Genomic DNA, 14,717 nt, shown 5'->3' on the forward strand with positions numbered 1-14,717 from the left:
TCTTGAATTTCTTTATAGGGGCACCTGCAACCAGCACAAGTTGTTCATCTGCTTCAGCTGCAGTGGCCTGCTTGTGGGTTTTCATTCCCCTCTGCCTGAGGGTGTTACCTAGTACAGTGCAGTGTCCAATAAATCATAGTCTGGGCCCAGCACATTGCAATAAATTGCACTTCTCAGGAATTGCCACAGCATTCTTCTTCCAAATATTTTATCACTTTATCGGGGTCCTGTAGTGTTTCAGGGAGGAACTCCCAAGTCATTGGCGTAGATTTCTCCAACAACTGGGCATTTTTCTCTCACATTCCATGCCATTCATGACTGTCCACCATCAGGGCAGATCATGTTAAAAGTCTTTTATTTAATTCTTACCATGGCGTGGACTGCACTGAGGAGACCTGTCAGACTTAGCAACAACCACATGCTTTCCTTAACATCCAAAGGGAATTCAAAATTCTCCAAAGCTGTTGTACAGGCCTGAAGAAGGAAAGAGGGTAAAAAGCTGGGGAAAGTCATCCTCCCCTTGTCCTCCAACAGACTGGGTACAATTTTTACTGGACTACCAAATAGTGTGCCTGAGGCAAGGGTAGGAGAACAACACTGAATACAACCCCCAAAGACCAACATTACATGTTATTATGTGATAAACCATTATCACACAGTACATCAACAAAGTAATTCTGATCCTTCTCCCTTCTCTGAAAAAGAGCACTGCAAGGAGGACATACAGGGTTAAGTAGCACAACCACATGAACAGATCAAGCAACATTGTAGCCAGTGGCTCTGTACCTAATATAACAAAGGTTTAGATGAAGTTTGTTTCCAGCCTCCTCTGGGCAAATCTGTTGTTATCATAACCTTTGTGACCCACTTGGCACCAAATTAGGCTGTCATGCTTTAGGGATTGTATTCTTGAATTTAGTGTTCCCACTGGAACACTCCAAACTCCCCTTAGGCAGGATGGAGAGGAGAATTGGAGGTACAAATGTGAAGGTCATGCATTGTGGTAAGAACAATTTACTGGAAACAGCAATGAGATAAGAAAACAAATAGTAACAGCAACAGTATTAATAACAAAAGAGTAGAAAAGAGTGATTCACATGCAAAATGCTACTGAGCCCGACTCGACTGCAGCCACATTACCTGGACTGCTCCCTCTGGCTCGGACATAGCATTACCCCACTGTTCTCCCCACTTTGCTTTCTTGACCAGAAGGAACACTTTCCCCTGCAAGAGATTTCCCCCCACCCCTGGCAATGATGTGAGATTATGTAGAATAATCTCCAGATTCTAGCCATGCCCCCTCTGGCTACTGCAGAAATTATCCCTGTCTGTCTGGAACTAGTAAGTCTGTATGTAATGTATAGCTATGCTCCTAGCAGAGTACACTTATCTCTAGATTAATAGCATGTTCCATTTACCAAAAGAGGGGGGCTTGTTAGACTGTGCTGCAGCTTCTATGTCCTTTGCACAGAAGGCAAGAGGCAGAGATAAGGACTGATGATAGGATGGTGTGTGCATAGTCTCATGCTGCTGTGAATTCAGAATGTAATTTGAGGCACAGGCAAGGACTTAGACTTTAGGAAGATGTGTTGGGAAAGCCCCCTTGACAGATCGAATATGCTGCCTTTTAGACCCCTGTGAATTAAAATACACTTGAAGAAAATGAAAGTTGTTGGAAATTGAAACTAAGTCAAATTTAATGGAATTTTAGTAATGACAAAACAACACAAAATATTCCTACACACAGGCAATTTGGGGATAAAGGGTGGCAATAACTGAAGAACTGGTTGATAAAAGAAGACTAAAACATCACGTTTTACACACCAGGAGTAAGAAAACAGGTTTAGAGTGGTGGGAATTACATAAATGTTTAATTATGTTGAACAGAATATTTATTCAGTAATCTCAACAGTGCATTGCTAAGTTTGTGGAGTTATTATTGAATGCTTACCAAAGTCTGTTATTAAAATAATGTTTGTTTATCTGAGAGACTTAAAGAAACAGAGATATGAAAATTTTTAGCCAAACTGAGATGCAAACTAGTTGCATTTCTTTAAGTACAAGGGTTTAGGAAACAAGAAGATATGCAAAAGTGACTATCAGTGATTTTAGTTGGAACTGAGAAGTGGGAGGTGGGTCACTGCACTGTATTCCTCTGGTCCCTCTTGTTTTGTGGAATTGTAGACACTGAGAGTACTGTTCATAAAATTCTGTTGGCATTTACTTAAGACTCAAGAGTTAGCCTGGTTTTAGGTTCAGCTGCAAATTTAGCATTAGTCTCTATTTTAAACCAGTAAACCTGTATCTTCCTCTGCCAGTCTGTATTAATTATAATTATAAATACTTCATGTTCTTTTTTTTAGCTCATACTTCATATAAGAGGATTACTACCTCAGAGTAGTTAATCTATAAGGAGCAGAGTTCTTGTGAAGAAATGGGACTCAGTCTGATCACATTTATATTGATGTAAATAAGGAACTAAGATTTCAGATTGGCACTTGGAGGAATTAAATGCTCATTCCTTAGCTAATTCTTTCTGCATAATGTTTTCTGTCGTCATACTGACCAAGAAGTTTCAATTTAATGATTCAATAACTTAGCACTGTCATCTCTTCTGATTTGCAGATGGGCTTCTTCCGCCGGAGGTACAAAGAAATTATTGAGGCTGAAAAGAGCAGAAAGGAGAATGAAGATAGTTGGAACTGGGTCCAGAAAAATCAGTAAACTGCCCATGAAAACAAAACTGCCCAGTCACATGACATGCACTTGCTAGTCTATAGGTCCTGCTCTCGTATCTTCCATATGTGGAAGAAGGAATCTTCTCCAGATTTTTCGGAGACCCCATTGATGCTGTGTCTTTATTACTCCAAAAACCTAGGGAACATATCCTGAGGCAACCACTGCAGCCATGTCAGGTGACTGGTGCAATTCACACTTCATTTAAGAATTGAACTTTGAACTTTGGTAACCAAGCTGCAGTGCAGAGCAATATTTATGAATCCAACTATGTAGTATGCCCTCAGGGGAAGACTTTTGCCTAAGAATATTTTTTATAAATACAAGCTTTTTATATTGAGTATGTCTTTATATTTGTATCAATGTTTTATAATTTCTATTTAATAGCTATATAGTTCACTCAAGCACTGATATCTGGCTAAATCTTTGGAAATACATACATATATATATATATATATATATATAAAATTCTATTGTACTTTTAAACATCAATGCAAGAGAGAAAAGAGAGATTTGCAGATAAAAGTAGCTGGAATCCTTGTATGCTTAATTCACAACTCTTGGTAATATCATATATAGAGCATTTAATACAAATAAGTCAAAATATTTTTACTGTCTCTTTCTTTAAGTTAAATTTTGTATTTGATTTTTAAGCTACAGAACCTAAAGTATTTCACAGTTGTGATACTCTGTATCTTGTGTCTGTCCTTTACTAGCCTGGATGGGAAAGGATAAAAATACTTCTTCAGTGACATGGAGCAAGCAGTGCGCTTTGGCTCACTGAAGAAGGTAGCACAGAATGTTCTCTTTGGGAAGTTTTCTTTTGCAGTTTCTAGGACTGTGCAGTTGAGATACCAGAAGGACATAATTGGGCAAACCACTATGGCATTGACAAATTCCTTTAAATAATTTTTAAAAGGTAATTAAGTCATATTAATATTAAGATGGATAGTTTTAAAGCTACTGTTAAAAGATTGTGATCTGTTGCTGTCAAAGCCAGTGATAACTTGCTACATGCTGTGAGCATTATGCCTTTCATGTGAGTTACATACTTGAGTCATGATTTTGTTTATATGATAATTTTAAGAGAGATAAGTAGATGCAAGGATTAAAATGTTTGGATATTTGAGTCTTGAGATTGCCTGTCTGGGTGTTCCAAGTACTGAATGTATTTCCTCAAGAATTTAGTAAAAAGTTTAGTAAAGACGCAGGTGTTACTGGATCTCAGCTTGCCACTTTTATTGCTGGTAATTCTTTAACAAATTGTTTGTTGAATTAGAAGAAATCCAGTTGTAATTAATTCAAGCACATTTCTTCAAAATGCTCCTGGATTTCTGAATAGAAATAGTGGAACTTTGTAAGACTTGGGTTTAGATTCTACTTGTATTTTACACTTTGTGTGAATAAGGAGTAAATGTCATATTGGTATAAAATCCATGTAAAGGAAAGAAGGGCCAAGCTCTGTGGTAGAAAGTGAAAGGTTGCAGGATGTCTTCTTCCTTAGGAGTGTGGTAAAAGAACAGCTGGAAGTTTGGAAACTTGAATGCGGAGAACATGCAAGAAATCTGCTTGAGAACAGGTCTTGCTCTTCCTTGCCATATTCATGATAGCTTCAAATTATAAAAATGGACCACATTCATGTTCCTGTTTGCTTTTTACCACCACCATCATCAAGTGTCTGCTATTACTACAGTATTGACTGATATTTATTAACTCTTAGCTATCTGCATGCATTAGGGAGAAAATAGTTTTAAAGTGAATTAAGTGTATTGGTTCAACATCTGACAAGAAAAACAAGTTGCTTGGGTTATCTGAGAGAGAAATTATACCTGATGTAAACTCCAAGCCTGTAGACCACTTAAGCAATATTTTCTTTTCAAGGTGGCGAAGACTTCTGCGAGCATAACAGTGAAATCATCCCTTTCTATGCCTAAATGCATGAATGATAATGACCCCACATACCAAGTCAGTGATGTTCAGGTAGCCCAGTTTGCTGAAAGCAATAGATATGAAAAATTTTTCTTTGACAATATTTAGTATCAGTTTTCTTGAATGTGTTCTGTTTATGGGCACATTTTTGAGTTTTGCACAAGTTTAAAGCATAGTGTCCATTTGACATGGAAATATATAATACTGCTTTCGCTAAAGAATTAAGGGAGTCACAGAATTAATCCCAAGTCTACCCATTTGCTAGGGTTTCTTGGATATAAATGAAAATAGAATTTCATTCATTGAATGTGCATTGATTAAACTGGCATGAAGTCTAATTACTTTTGGAGCTTGGTTTGCATGCAGTAGAGTACCTGCACCATTGTCCCTTCTTTTTCTTAGAATGTTATTGCTTTCATATTGTGAAATTGTATATTTCTTTTTGTGAACTTGTGATTGGAAGAAAATGTTCACTCTTACTGATATCACCTGTATTTAGAAGCTTGTGTTCACCTGTATTCTGATTCACTTGCACTGTTTTGGAAATGTCAGGTTTACAAAAAATACAACTTTTGGAATAAAAAAATGACTGTAAAATTTTCCTAATAATATTTTGTCAGTTATTGGCCTTGTCTAGCTCAAGTACTTTTCCATTAAGTGAGTGAGACATTTTCTTCTGTATATTTGAATTAAATACTATATGTGTGTGTTTATCTGTGTGTGGCTAGTAGACATCTTTTATTGTAATTCTATTATTTATAACATCAAACTGTTTGGAGACAAAGAGTACAGCTGACTTGACTACAGTATTTTAAACCCATGGAAATAAAATAAAGGTAGTGAGAATTATTTATATTTCATCAATCTTGCTTTATCGACATCAAATTAAACCCCATGTGGTTGTGATACTGACCTATGTTAAGAGTATCAACCTGTGTAACTTGAGTTCTGTTTCAATCTATGAATTTGGATGAAAGTTGAATTTTTGAGCTTCATGTGCTTTTCCTGCAAGGATTTATAGTCCATAGTGGCTGGAATATAGTAGCTGAATAATATATTTGAAATTATGTTTTCAACTCTGTACATCCCCATGCTTACTGGTCACCTGTATAGGGAGCAGAAGCTAGATGTAAGCTTTTACTCCTGCAACTCTTAAGTGTTTCAATGTTTTCTAGCCATACTAAAGCAGTCTGTTTCCTCAATATTAAGACAATTGGTTATATATCTAAGAACAGGCTGGGCAGATTAGGACCTGACCTGTGACTCAGAGCACATTTGTACTGGTGGAAGACCACGGCTTTATATACCACAATGCCAAAGACATTGGAGAGTTCCAAGTAGATGTGGGTTCTGATATGAAGGTAGCACCCTTCAAAGTAAAAATAAATGTTCTCAGTCATTGCTGGGCAAAAGATGTAGGAGCAAGCTGCTGCCAAAAGGAATGCAATGCCCAGTTTGCTTTTGGAGATTGGTGGAAGCACTAGTGTTGCAGCAGCTAAAATAATAACCAGAGACTTTTGGATGTACTAAAATCTCTTTGTTATCATGTGAGCATGTGTGTGTGTAAACAGGCAGTGTACATCTCCTTCTGGGGCCAGAGGATTGATGAGCTAATGATGCCCTCTGTGGGCCTCACTTGTCTTCTTGATAAGCAGAGAACAGCAGTTTGTACATAGCAGGATTTTGTGTGTTGTGCTACTCCAAACATCTTTTAAGAACCCTGTAGGACATCTGTGACAAAGTGGCTTTGTTTTAGAAATCAAACCCACAACATTTAGCACATTTGTTTCTTCCAGTTTCACCAAAGGAAGAACTAGATCAAAATTTGAGAAAAATAAGATGGTTTTTAATAATGGAAAAAACCAGCTCATTTGTTAGCGTTCTGCTCAGCCTGGTTAATGTGTCTGGACTGGAGCTGGTCTGACGTTTTGGCTCTCTATGCCTGCCATTGGCCTGCTCTTTGGGTTGGATGTAATGGAAGTTTCTCTGCTAAATCTTTTCTACTTAGTAGTGAAATACCCCTTGAAAAAGATAGGACACTTTCCCCCATACCTTTTGGGTCTAGTGGGATGCATATTGACCTGAATAGTCCTGGGTAAGATGTCTTGATTTTATTAAAATTCTGAGTGCATAACGCACTGGCTGAGATCCCAGAGGCCTAAGGATGGTGTCAAGGGAGTCATTAAGGGTGCAAAGTAGATTTTAGTGTCCTCTGGCCCCAGTTTGCTTACTACCAGAATTAAAATACAATAAAGACAGCTATTTTGTATAGATTCAAATGTACAAATTAATTTAAAGTCATATGACTATTTACTACAGCAAATCCAAAATTTCAGTATTTCAAATGGCTGCAAATGGAAATTTTATTTGCAAGTGGTTTTGAAAGAAATAAAGAATGAGTGGAGAAATGAGTCTTATTAGTAAAAGAGCAATGAAAGTTAGTTTATCATGTCTTGGTCATGTTATAATCTCCTGTGAGTGTTGGAAAGGAATAATTCACATATTTCTAGTCCATTTCCACTTGCTTTTCAGGTAGCTAGTGCCATTTTAATGCTTGAAATTCTAGATATGCAATGTTTTACTAAATTAACCTGCAGTTCAACAGCCATAAAGAATCAGAAATTAATGAAATAGTAACCTTGAGCAGAGATGCTCAAGTAACCTGCTGCAGACATGCATTCAGATACGATGTATTGACTTACATTAAATTATTCTAGATTTATACCAACACAAGTGAGAAGGGACTTAGATGGGCTCCTCTGAAGCTGAAGGACACACATCATGAGACAAGCTTTGCACTAACCTGTGTAAGTGGTAATGTACAATAATTTCTGTCATTTAAGCAGTTTTCATCTGGACTTGTAATCTGAGAGCTTTGTTATTCAATCTTAATGATGCTGCTCTGTGCTATAGTCAAAAAGATGAAAGGAATAGTAAAGGAAGTGATTACTTTATCCAGCAGAGACGACTTCATAGAGAATGTGTTCTGTCCTACATCAGTCTCTCAATGGAGATAAGACACTTGAGACCTGGGCATGATCTGCCCCTTACCTTTGTCTAACTTAAATGACCAGACTAATTACTAAAATTATTATTTTACTGCATTGATTTTAGGTGAATGGCACAGAGCAGGAAACTGACAATAAAGTGATTACCTATTAAGAGGTCAGAATACTTGCTCAGTATTAAATTAATGAAATCTATATATAGGATTGGATAGAAGATTATATAAATGTGGTAAAATACTTTTGTCCATTTTAGTTTTCAGGGTGAGGGATGAGAAATCAAATCTAACAGTCTATGAAAACAGAATTTTTTTTTGTGAGATTGCCAAATGCCAGAATGAAGGTAGCATGTTGCCCTGTTTCTTAGCTCAAGACTGTATCCCTGACATGGCTTCATCAAAAGGGAGACCCATGTTTCACCTTGGCTGGGTGGCACAGGTTACACCTTGTCTCGTATTCTACTGCCTACTCAGCTGTGCTTGTCCCACTCTCACTCCCATTCTACAAACACTACCAGCTTTTTCCCCTGGCCTTTTTCTGAAGTTTTTCTTCTGCTTCGTAACTGGTATTACCCTTCTCTCTCAATTTGTCTGAATAAGAAGGCTAATTTAAATATGATTTTTCCCAACCTGCATTTAGTTTGAAATATGTCACTGTTGTTTCAAACCAAGAAAAGATTTGTCCTGAAAACCTAGCAGTTTCCCCAATTAAATCAGCAATTCCAAGGCCTATGGGAGGTTAGGTCAGGAACTGTGGTCTTCTCCTCAGGTTTGTTTTCATTGAACTTACTAGCCAGGCTGAAGTGCACCATGTGAAATCTGAGGGAGGTAGAGAGACTGACAGACAGACAGATATGTATAAGACTGAAACTTATTTTGGAAGTGGACAAGTCATATAAAAAAGGACAAGCCTGCCAAAACCAGAACAATTCAAAATTATATACGCTTTTTTTTTTTTTAATTCTGAAACAGTTAGGAATGTGGAACTGGAAGGTCCTCAGTTTCAGTCTCCTATTTTCATTGGCAGCTATTCCATATATTTCCTTTTATGAACTAAACAAAGTCAAGTAGAATCAGGTTTTTTTTTTTCCTTATTATTCTTGCTGAAGACTATTCTAGCATTTTGTTTTGATGGTGCTTTTAATGGCAATTTTCTTCTCAATGTGTTCTCTTGCCCTCAAGGTCTTTTAATTTAAGGAGTTCCTTTCTTTCCTTCCTGATCTGAGTTGATCTTTCTTGAATACAGGTGACCAAACACTACTTCCTGGGTAAGAAACTGTTATGACCCAATATAAAGACAGAAGAGCAAAAAAACTAGGTCTCTGTGAATAAAATTGATTGAACCCAGAAAGGTTCGAAATATACCCCAGAACTTGATGAAAACCAAACTAAGTTTTGGTGCCAAAAAATTTATATTATTTTTCAATAGTAAAAGAGGTAAAGAGAGAGAGAGAGGGGAGGGGAAGGGAAGGGAAGGGACGGGGAGGGGAGGGGAGGAAGGAAGGAAAGAAAAAGAAAGAAAAAAAAGAAAGAAAGAAAAAAGAAAAGAAAAGAAAAGAAAGAAAGAAAGAAACAAAGAAAGAAAGAAAGAAAGAAAGAAAGAAAGAAAGAAAGAAAGAAAGAAAGAAAGAAAGAAAGAAAGAAAGAAAGAAAGAAAGAAAGAAAGAAAAAGACAGGTGGGAGGTGGGGGTGGGGGCAGAACAGGGAGAGTGACAGGGATTAGGTAGAAACATATCACCTTCCCAAGGGTCCCAATGACATCTCATGGCTTGCCTCCATCTGGTCTTGGTGGTGAGGGTCCCTCACCACCCTGCCAAAACATATAGAATCCAATGGATTAATAATATACATTTGTGCTACATGGGAATGCCCAGGTGTCGCCCCTGAGGGGGCTAGGTTTGACACTCTTCCTTGCAACACTGTGCATCTGTTGCATCATGTGCTCTGGTGCAGGGGCTGGGGACCCCTTTGAGGGGGGCCTTTGATGGGCCATGACACCCCCTCTGCTGTCCCTCCCGTGAATGTTGCTCTTCCCATGGTGAAGGGGCCCCTGCAGCTGGTCTCCTCTGCACAGCAGAGGATGGACATTGTCATGGTTTGACACTGGCTCAATGCCAGGCACCCACAAGAGTCACTCACTCACTCTCTCCTGCCACAGCTGGGCAGAGGAGAGGAAAAGGAAAAAAAAAATTAACTAAGGGTTCATGACTTGAGATAAGGACCAAGAGAAAAACACTTCAAGGGCAAAATAGGATCAGCTTAAGGTTGCAAAGTGAATTTATTACTAACAAACTCAGAGGAGGATAATGAGAAGTAAAATAAGCCTTAAAACACCTTTTCCCCCAGCCCCTCCCTCCTTCCCATTAACAGCTGCTTCACCATGGTCTCCACTACGGCCTGCAGAGGAATCTCAGCTCCAGCACCTGCAACACCTCCTTCTTCACTAACCTTGGTGTCACCGTGTTTATTCCCTCACATGTTTTCACCTCTTCCTCTTTTCTGGCTGGAATTAATACTGTCCCCACTTTGTTTTGATTTTCTTCTTAAATATGTCATCACAGAGCCTCTCTCATTGGCCCAGTTCTGGCCAGTCGCATCTCCATCTTCAGAGCCATTAGGGATTCGTTCTGCTGGACATGGTGGAAGCTTCCAGGAGCTTCTCACAAGAGCCACCTCTGTGGCCCCCCTGCTACCAAAAACCAGGCTGTGCAAAACCAATACATTCTCATACTGCCCAATCATGGAGTAGGCTGGGTGTGCAGGTGTGCGCAAGAAACCCAGAGGGGGACACAGCTCAGACAGATGTCCTGGACTGAACAAAGGGATATCCCAGACAATATGGCTTCGTGCTTAGTATATAAAGTGAGAGAAGGAAGGAGGCAGGGAAAGATATCTGAAGTTATGGCACTTGTCTTCCCAAGGCACCATCATGTATGATGGAACCCAGCTTTCCTAGACATGGCTGAACACCTGTCCACCCATGAGAAATGCTGAATAAATTCCTTTTATTTGCTCTTCTTTTACATCCAACTCTTGCTTTACCTATTAAAGTGCCTTTACCTCAACCCAGCAGTTTTTTTCTCTTTCATTTTTTTTGATTCTCTCCCCTATTCCACCAGGGAGTGAGTGAGCAAGTAACTGTGTAGGTCTTGGTTGCTGGTTGGAGTTAAAACATGACTGTCAGCAGTCATCTGTTCTACACTGAATAATAGAACATAATAACAGAATAAGGAAGACCAAGATCAGTTTAGTTTTTTCAATCTTGTGGGGTTATTTGTTCAGGTAGCTTTTTAAATATTGAACTTTTGCATTTAGAGTGTGAATTATTTCAATAGCTCTTTCCCCTCATCAAAGACTGCTTCTGAGTAAAGTCAGTATTTCAGACTAAACATATAGTAGCCTCAGTATCAAATATTCCAAGCTTCCAATATCAATCACTCCAAACATCCAATTTCCCAATAATGCTTTTGAGCCGTCTCAAACCTCACCAAAGTGATACCTAAACATTCTGATTGTTTCCATCGTTCAAAGATTTCCCTTCCTCTGGCATAGATCTTTACAGACTGTTTTACTGTCTAGCATTTTTCCATCATATAGTTGATAACAAATACCTTACCTCTGCCTCCCCAAACATATGTTACTGCAGCAAAACATTGCAAGTTTTTCTCAGAGGAAAACTGTCCTTCAGATGACAATCAACGGTATTAATAACAACAAAAAAATGAATTCTACTTTGCTTCGCTCGTCCTAAAAGGCTAAAGACTCGTCAGAAACAAGACTGAAAGTTAAAGGTGTCCTAAAGAATATTGACGAGCCAAAATCCAAAATAGCAGGTGACAGCTCCATCTTCTATGTCTTTGTGTTACGGCAATTATATAAACTGCTGTGCTAATAAATGTTTATGCTGTATTCTTTTTTTTTTTTTTCTCATTTCTGCTGAGATTAAAAGCTTTTTGTTGTGGAAGAATAAAAGCACTGGAAGACCAGTTCTCCTTCCTGGGGGATCAGTAGGCACCCAAAGCAACATCAATGTTGTCATGAGTGTTGCCAAGGCAAGTATTTGCATATGGAAAGAAGTGCTTTGAGAATGTGAAGCTGGATCCTAATTTTACCTGTAAGCAAAATTTCTGTGGGACTCTTGGTGGTAATGTGGGCATGAATGGGGTGTTTAGCAGAATCAGTCATAGTCCTTGAGTGTTGCTGTGTGCTTTTTGTTTTATTTGTAGGTTTATTGTTTGATTTGTAATTTGGTAGTTTTCTTTATGCTGTTTCCTTTTTGTTCCCGCCTTTTCCCAGATTTTTCATCACTTGTCTTGTTGTTAGTTGCTAGTTTCTATTTCCCCAAACTTTATCAGTTTACTGAAACCGTTCTCCTCCCTTGGAAATTTTATTGGTTTATATATTGTGGTTCCCGTCTGGTTTTTTTACTCCCAATTCTCCTGATTTGTTAAAGATTGTACCCTCCCCTGAGACCTGCCCCCACATATAAGTTCCTGTCTGCCCCTTGTTCGGGGTCCTGGGGAGAAGAAAAGGGGAAGTTTTACCAACAAATAAAGTTACCCTGGGACCCGTATGCTGCTCTGTGTTTTACTGTGCCAACAGCTGGTGGCTGGGATTCACGGGGCTCGAGGGAGGATCTTCCGCCCCCCCGCCTCTTGTCATCAGCTAGCCGGGAGGGGGAGCAGCACTTGAGCCTGCTGGATATATTTAAGAAGATAAATTATGACTAAAGTCAATATCCATTTAGTGCTGAAAGTTTTTTACCAGGGACTAGACAGGCATAAAAATTCATTTCATGAAGACCATCAGCATTTTTAAGATTAAATTAACTCCTGGATAATTTGAAATATGTATTTTTAAAGCTGAATAACACCTCCCTTCCTCCTGAGCTGTTGTTTTGTATTTTCGGTATTAGCCTGGTGCCCAGATGTTCTAAGTTGTGTGAAATAAGAGAAAGACCCAGTTGCGTGAAATAAGAGAAATGTTCCACAGCTTATGTAGAGTTAGAAGATTCTATAGGATTTTGATATTTATACTGATAGATACTAAATTATCTCAGTGATGTAAAAAAATCTGTCAGCACTTGAAAACTCTGGTCAGCCCAAAGTGTGTGAAAGAGAATGAAACACAAAATTTTGGTTTTAGCAAAAGTGATATTGGACCTAAAATGTGAAAGCAAGTTGTTCTAGTATGAAGCAGCATTCTCTTTGTCATTCTGTTCTAAACACACTCTGAATGATAGCTTGACTTGTAGAGCAGCATGCATGCTGATATTAGACAAGTTTTCATTGTAATTTGTATTTACTAGTTGGACCTAAATTACTAAAAACTCAACCACTAACTTTGTCAAAGAAAGCATTCCTGCCCTGATCAAGAAGTCATATAATATAATAGTCTTAATACTTTAGGCTGGGTTAAGAAAATATGGGTCATATCCTCTAATATGAGTACTCTCCTCATTTGTCCTGAATTTGAATCACTAATGTATTCAAGGACACCTTGAATAATTAGGAGAATCTCCTTAAATTGATTGTGTCTCATGATGCCTACAAAAATACCACAGCAGCATCCTGCTGTTCATCTATTGCAATGCCAAGTGCCTTACTATTTCATGCCATTATTCTTTTCCATACCATTTGTTTTATTGAGCTGGTGCCTTGGACTGTAGAAACTGCCAAAGTGATACAGCACAGATAGTTTTTTTTCTTTATTTGGCATTGCCCTTAGTTCAGCATATTACTTCAAAGACTAGATTATGGATGCTACAAACCTCACTACTTGAAACCTGGATAGACCTTGAAACCTAGACAGAAAAAAAAAAAAAAAAGAAAAAAACCTCAAAAGATTATTTTATTTTTCTGAAAGAAGGGCAGCAGCAGCTGAGGGCCTCTAGGACCCTGCGGTGGCTCTGGTCCCGGTGGGTGGACCAAGGAACCCAGACCCAGCCCACAGAACGGTGGCCCAGGTCTGGGAAGGGAGATCAAAGCTCCCAAACCGAGCAGTGGACGGGGCGGTGGCCCCGGCCCAGGGAAATGAGCCAAATGGCCCAGACCTGGCCCATGAGGACTGTGTTCTCACAACCTGGCAGGACCATGCTGCCAATGTCTTCAGAGTGACCAAATGCTTCCTCCCCCCAGAAGCACAAGGGCACACCGGCAGCTGGGGAAGAGAACCTTTCCCGAGAATCTTCATCTCGGATCTGGGGGATTTTTGTCCCCAGAGCAAGTGAGCGATGCTTGATTTCCACTATTGCTCTCGCCCCTGCAAAGCAAATGCCACTGCTCCTGCTTTCTGCCTCTCGGCACCACCCCCATCCCCTCTGGGCTAGGGACCAGAGGCAGAATTTCCAGGAGCCAACTCCCCCACTCCGCTCGGAAGGCAGGCACCCCAACCCCCAGGGAGAAGCCCCTGACCACACGCGAATGGACCCGCGAAAAATGCTGAGTTTGAAAGCAGTCAGCCGGGCTGCGCCCGCAGTCAGCTGTCAAGCCACGCCCCACTTCTGCTGCGGGGCAGGCCGTTCTCAGGGTCTGATGCAGAGACAGACACGGAGGCCGGAGCTCCGGAAGGCGGCGGGACAGTCGCGGGGGCTGGTGAGGGTGGCGCAGGTGGTAGGAATGGCTCTTGAGACGGTGCCGCGGGCTCAGCGCCGTTCTCAGCTTCGTCTTGCACTTGAATTGGGTCGGCGGGAGGCGGCAGGATTGCCAGGGGCGGCAGGTTCGGCACGGGGTCGGCCCCCGCCATCGCCGCCTGTACCGTTGTGAATTCAATTGGCGGCTACGATGAAGAGGGAGAAAGCACGGAGGCAGCTTCTGCAGCTTCTGGGAACAGCAGCACAGGCGCCGTTGAACCGTTGCCTGGCAACATGGGCGAAGCTGCAGGAGGCGGTGGTGCCGCGGTCGGGACGACGACAACCTGCTGGAAACGGCGGGGCCACGGGCGGGGCCGGCCGGGGAGGCGCCGCTGGCCCAAGAGGCGAGGAGGCCACAGGCGGGGCTGCCCCACCAAGCGCACCAGGCGGCGGGAGCGAGTCCGCGCCCTCCCGGAG

The 14,717-nt window shown here is 40.4% G+C and overlaps 1 protein-coding gene across 1 annotated transcript in view; it reads left to right on the forward strand.

The window, feature by feature from the left end:
- Positions 1-5,476, forward strand: part of LOC121353949 (integrin alpha-9-like) — a gene marked incomplete at its 5' end in the record, with an annotated part of 178,084 nt that extends 172,608 nt beyond the window's left edge. Inside the window, one exon of the mRNA XM_041468170.1 lies at positions 2,626-5,476. Coding sequence (XP_041324104.1) covers positions 2,626-2,724 — 99 coding nt within the window. The remainder of the gene's footprint in view (positions 1-2,625) is intronic.
- Between the last annotated feature and the right edge of the window lie 9,241 nt (positions 5,477-14,717).

Source organism: Pyrgilauda ruficollis, unplaced genomic scaffold (genome assembly GCF_017590135.1).
Source record: "Pyrgilauda ruficollis isolate IOZ18807 unplaced genomic scaffold, ASM1759013v1 scaffold213, whole genome shotgun sequence".
NCBI classification, from domain to species: Eukaryota; Metazoa; Chordata; class Aves; order Passeriformes; family Passeridae; genus Pyrgilauda; species Pyrgilauda ruficollis.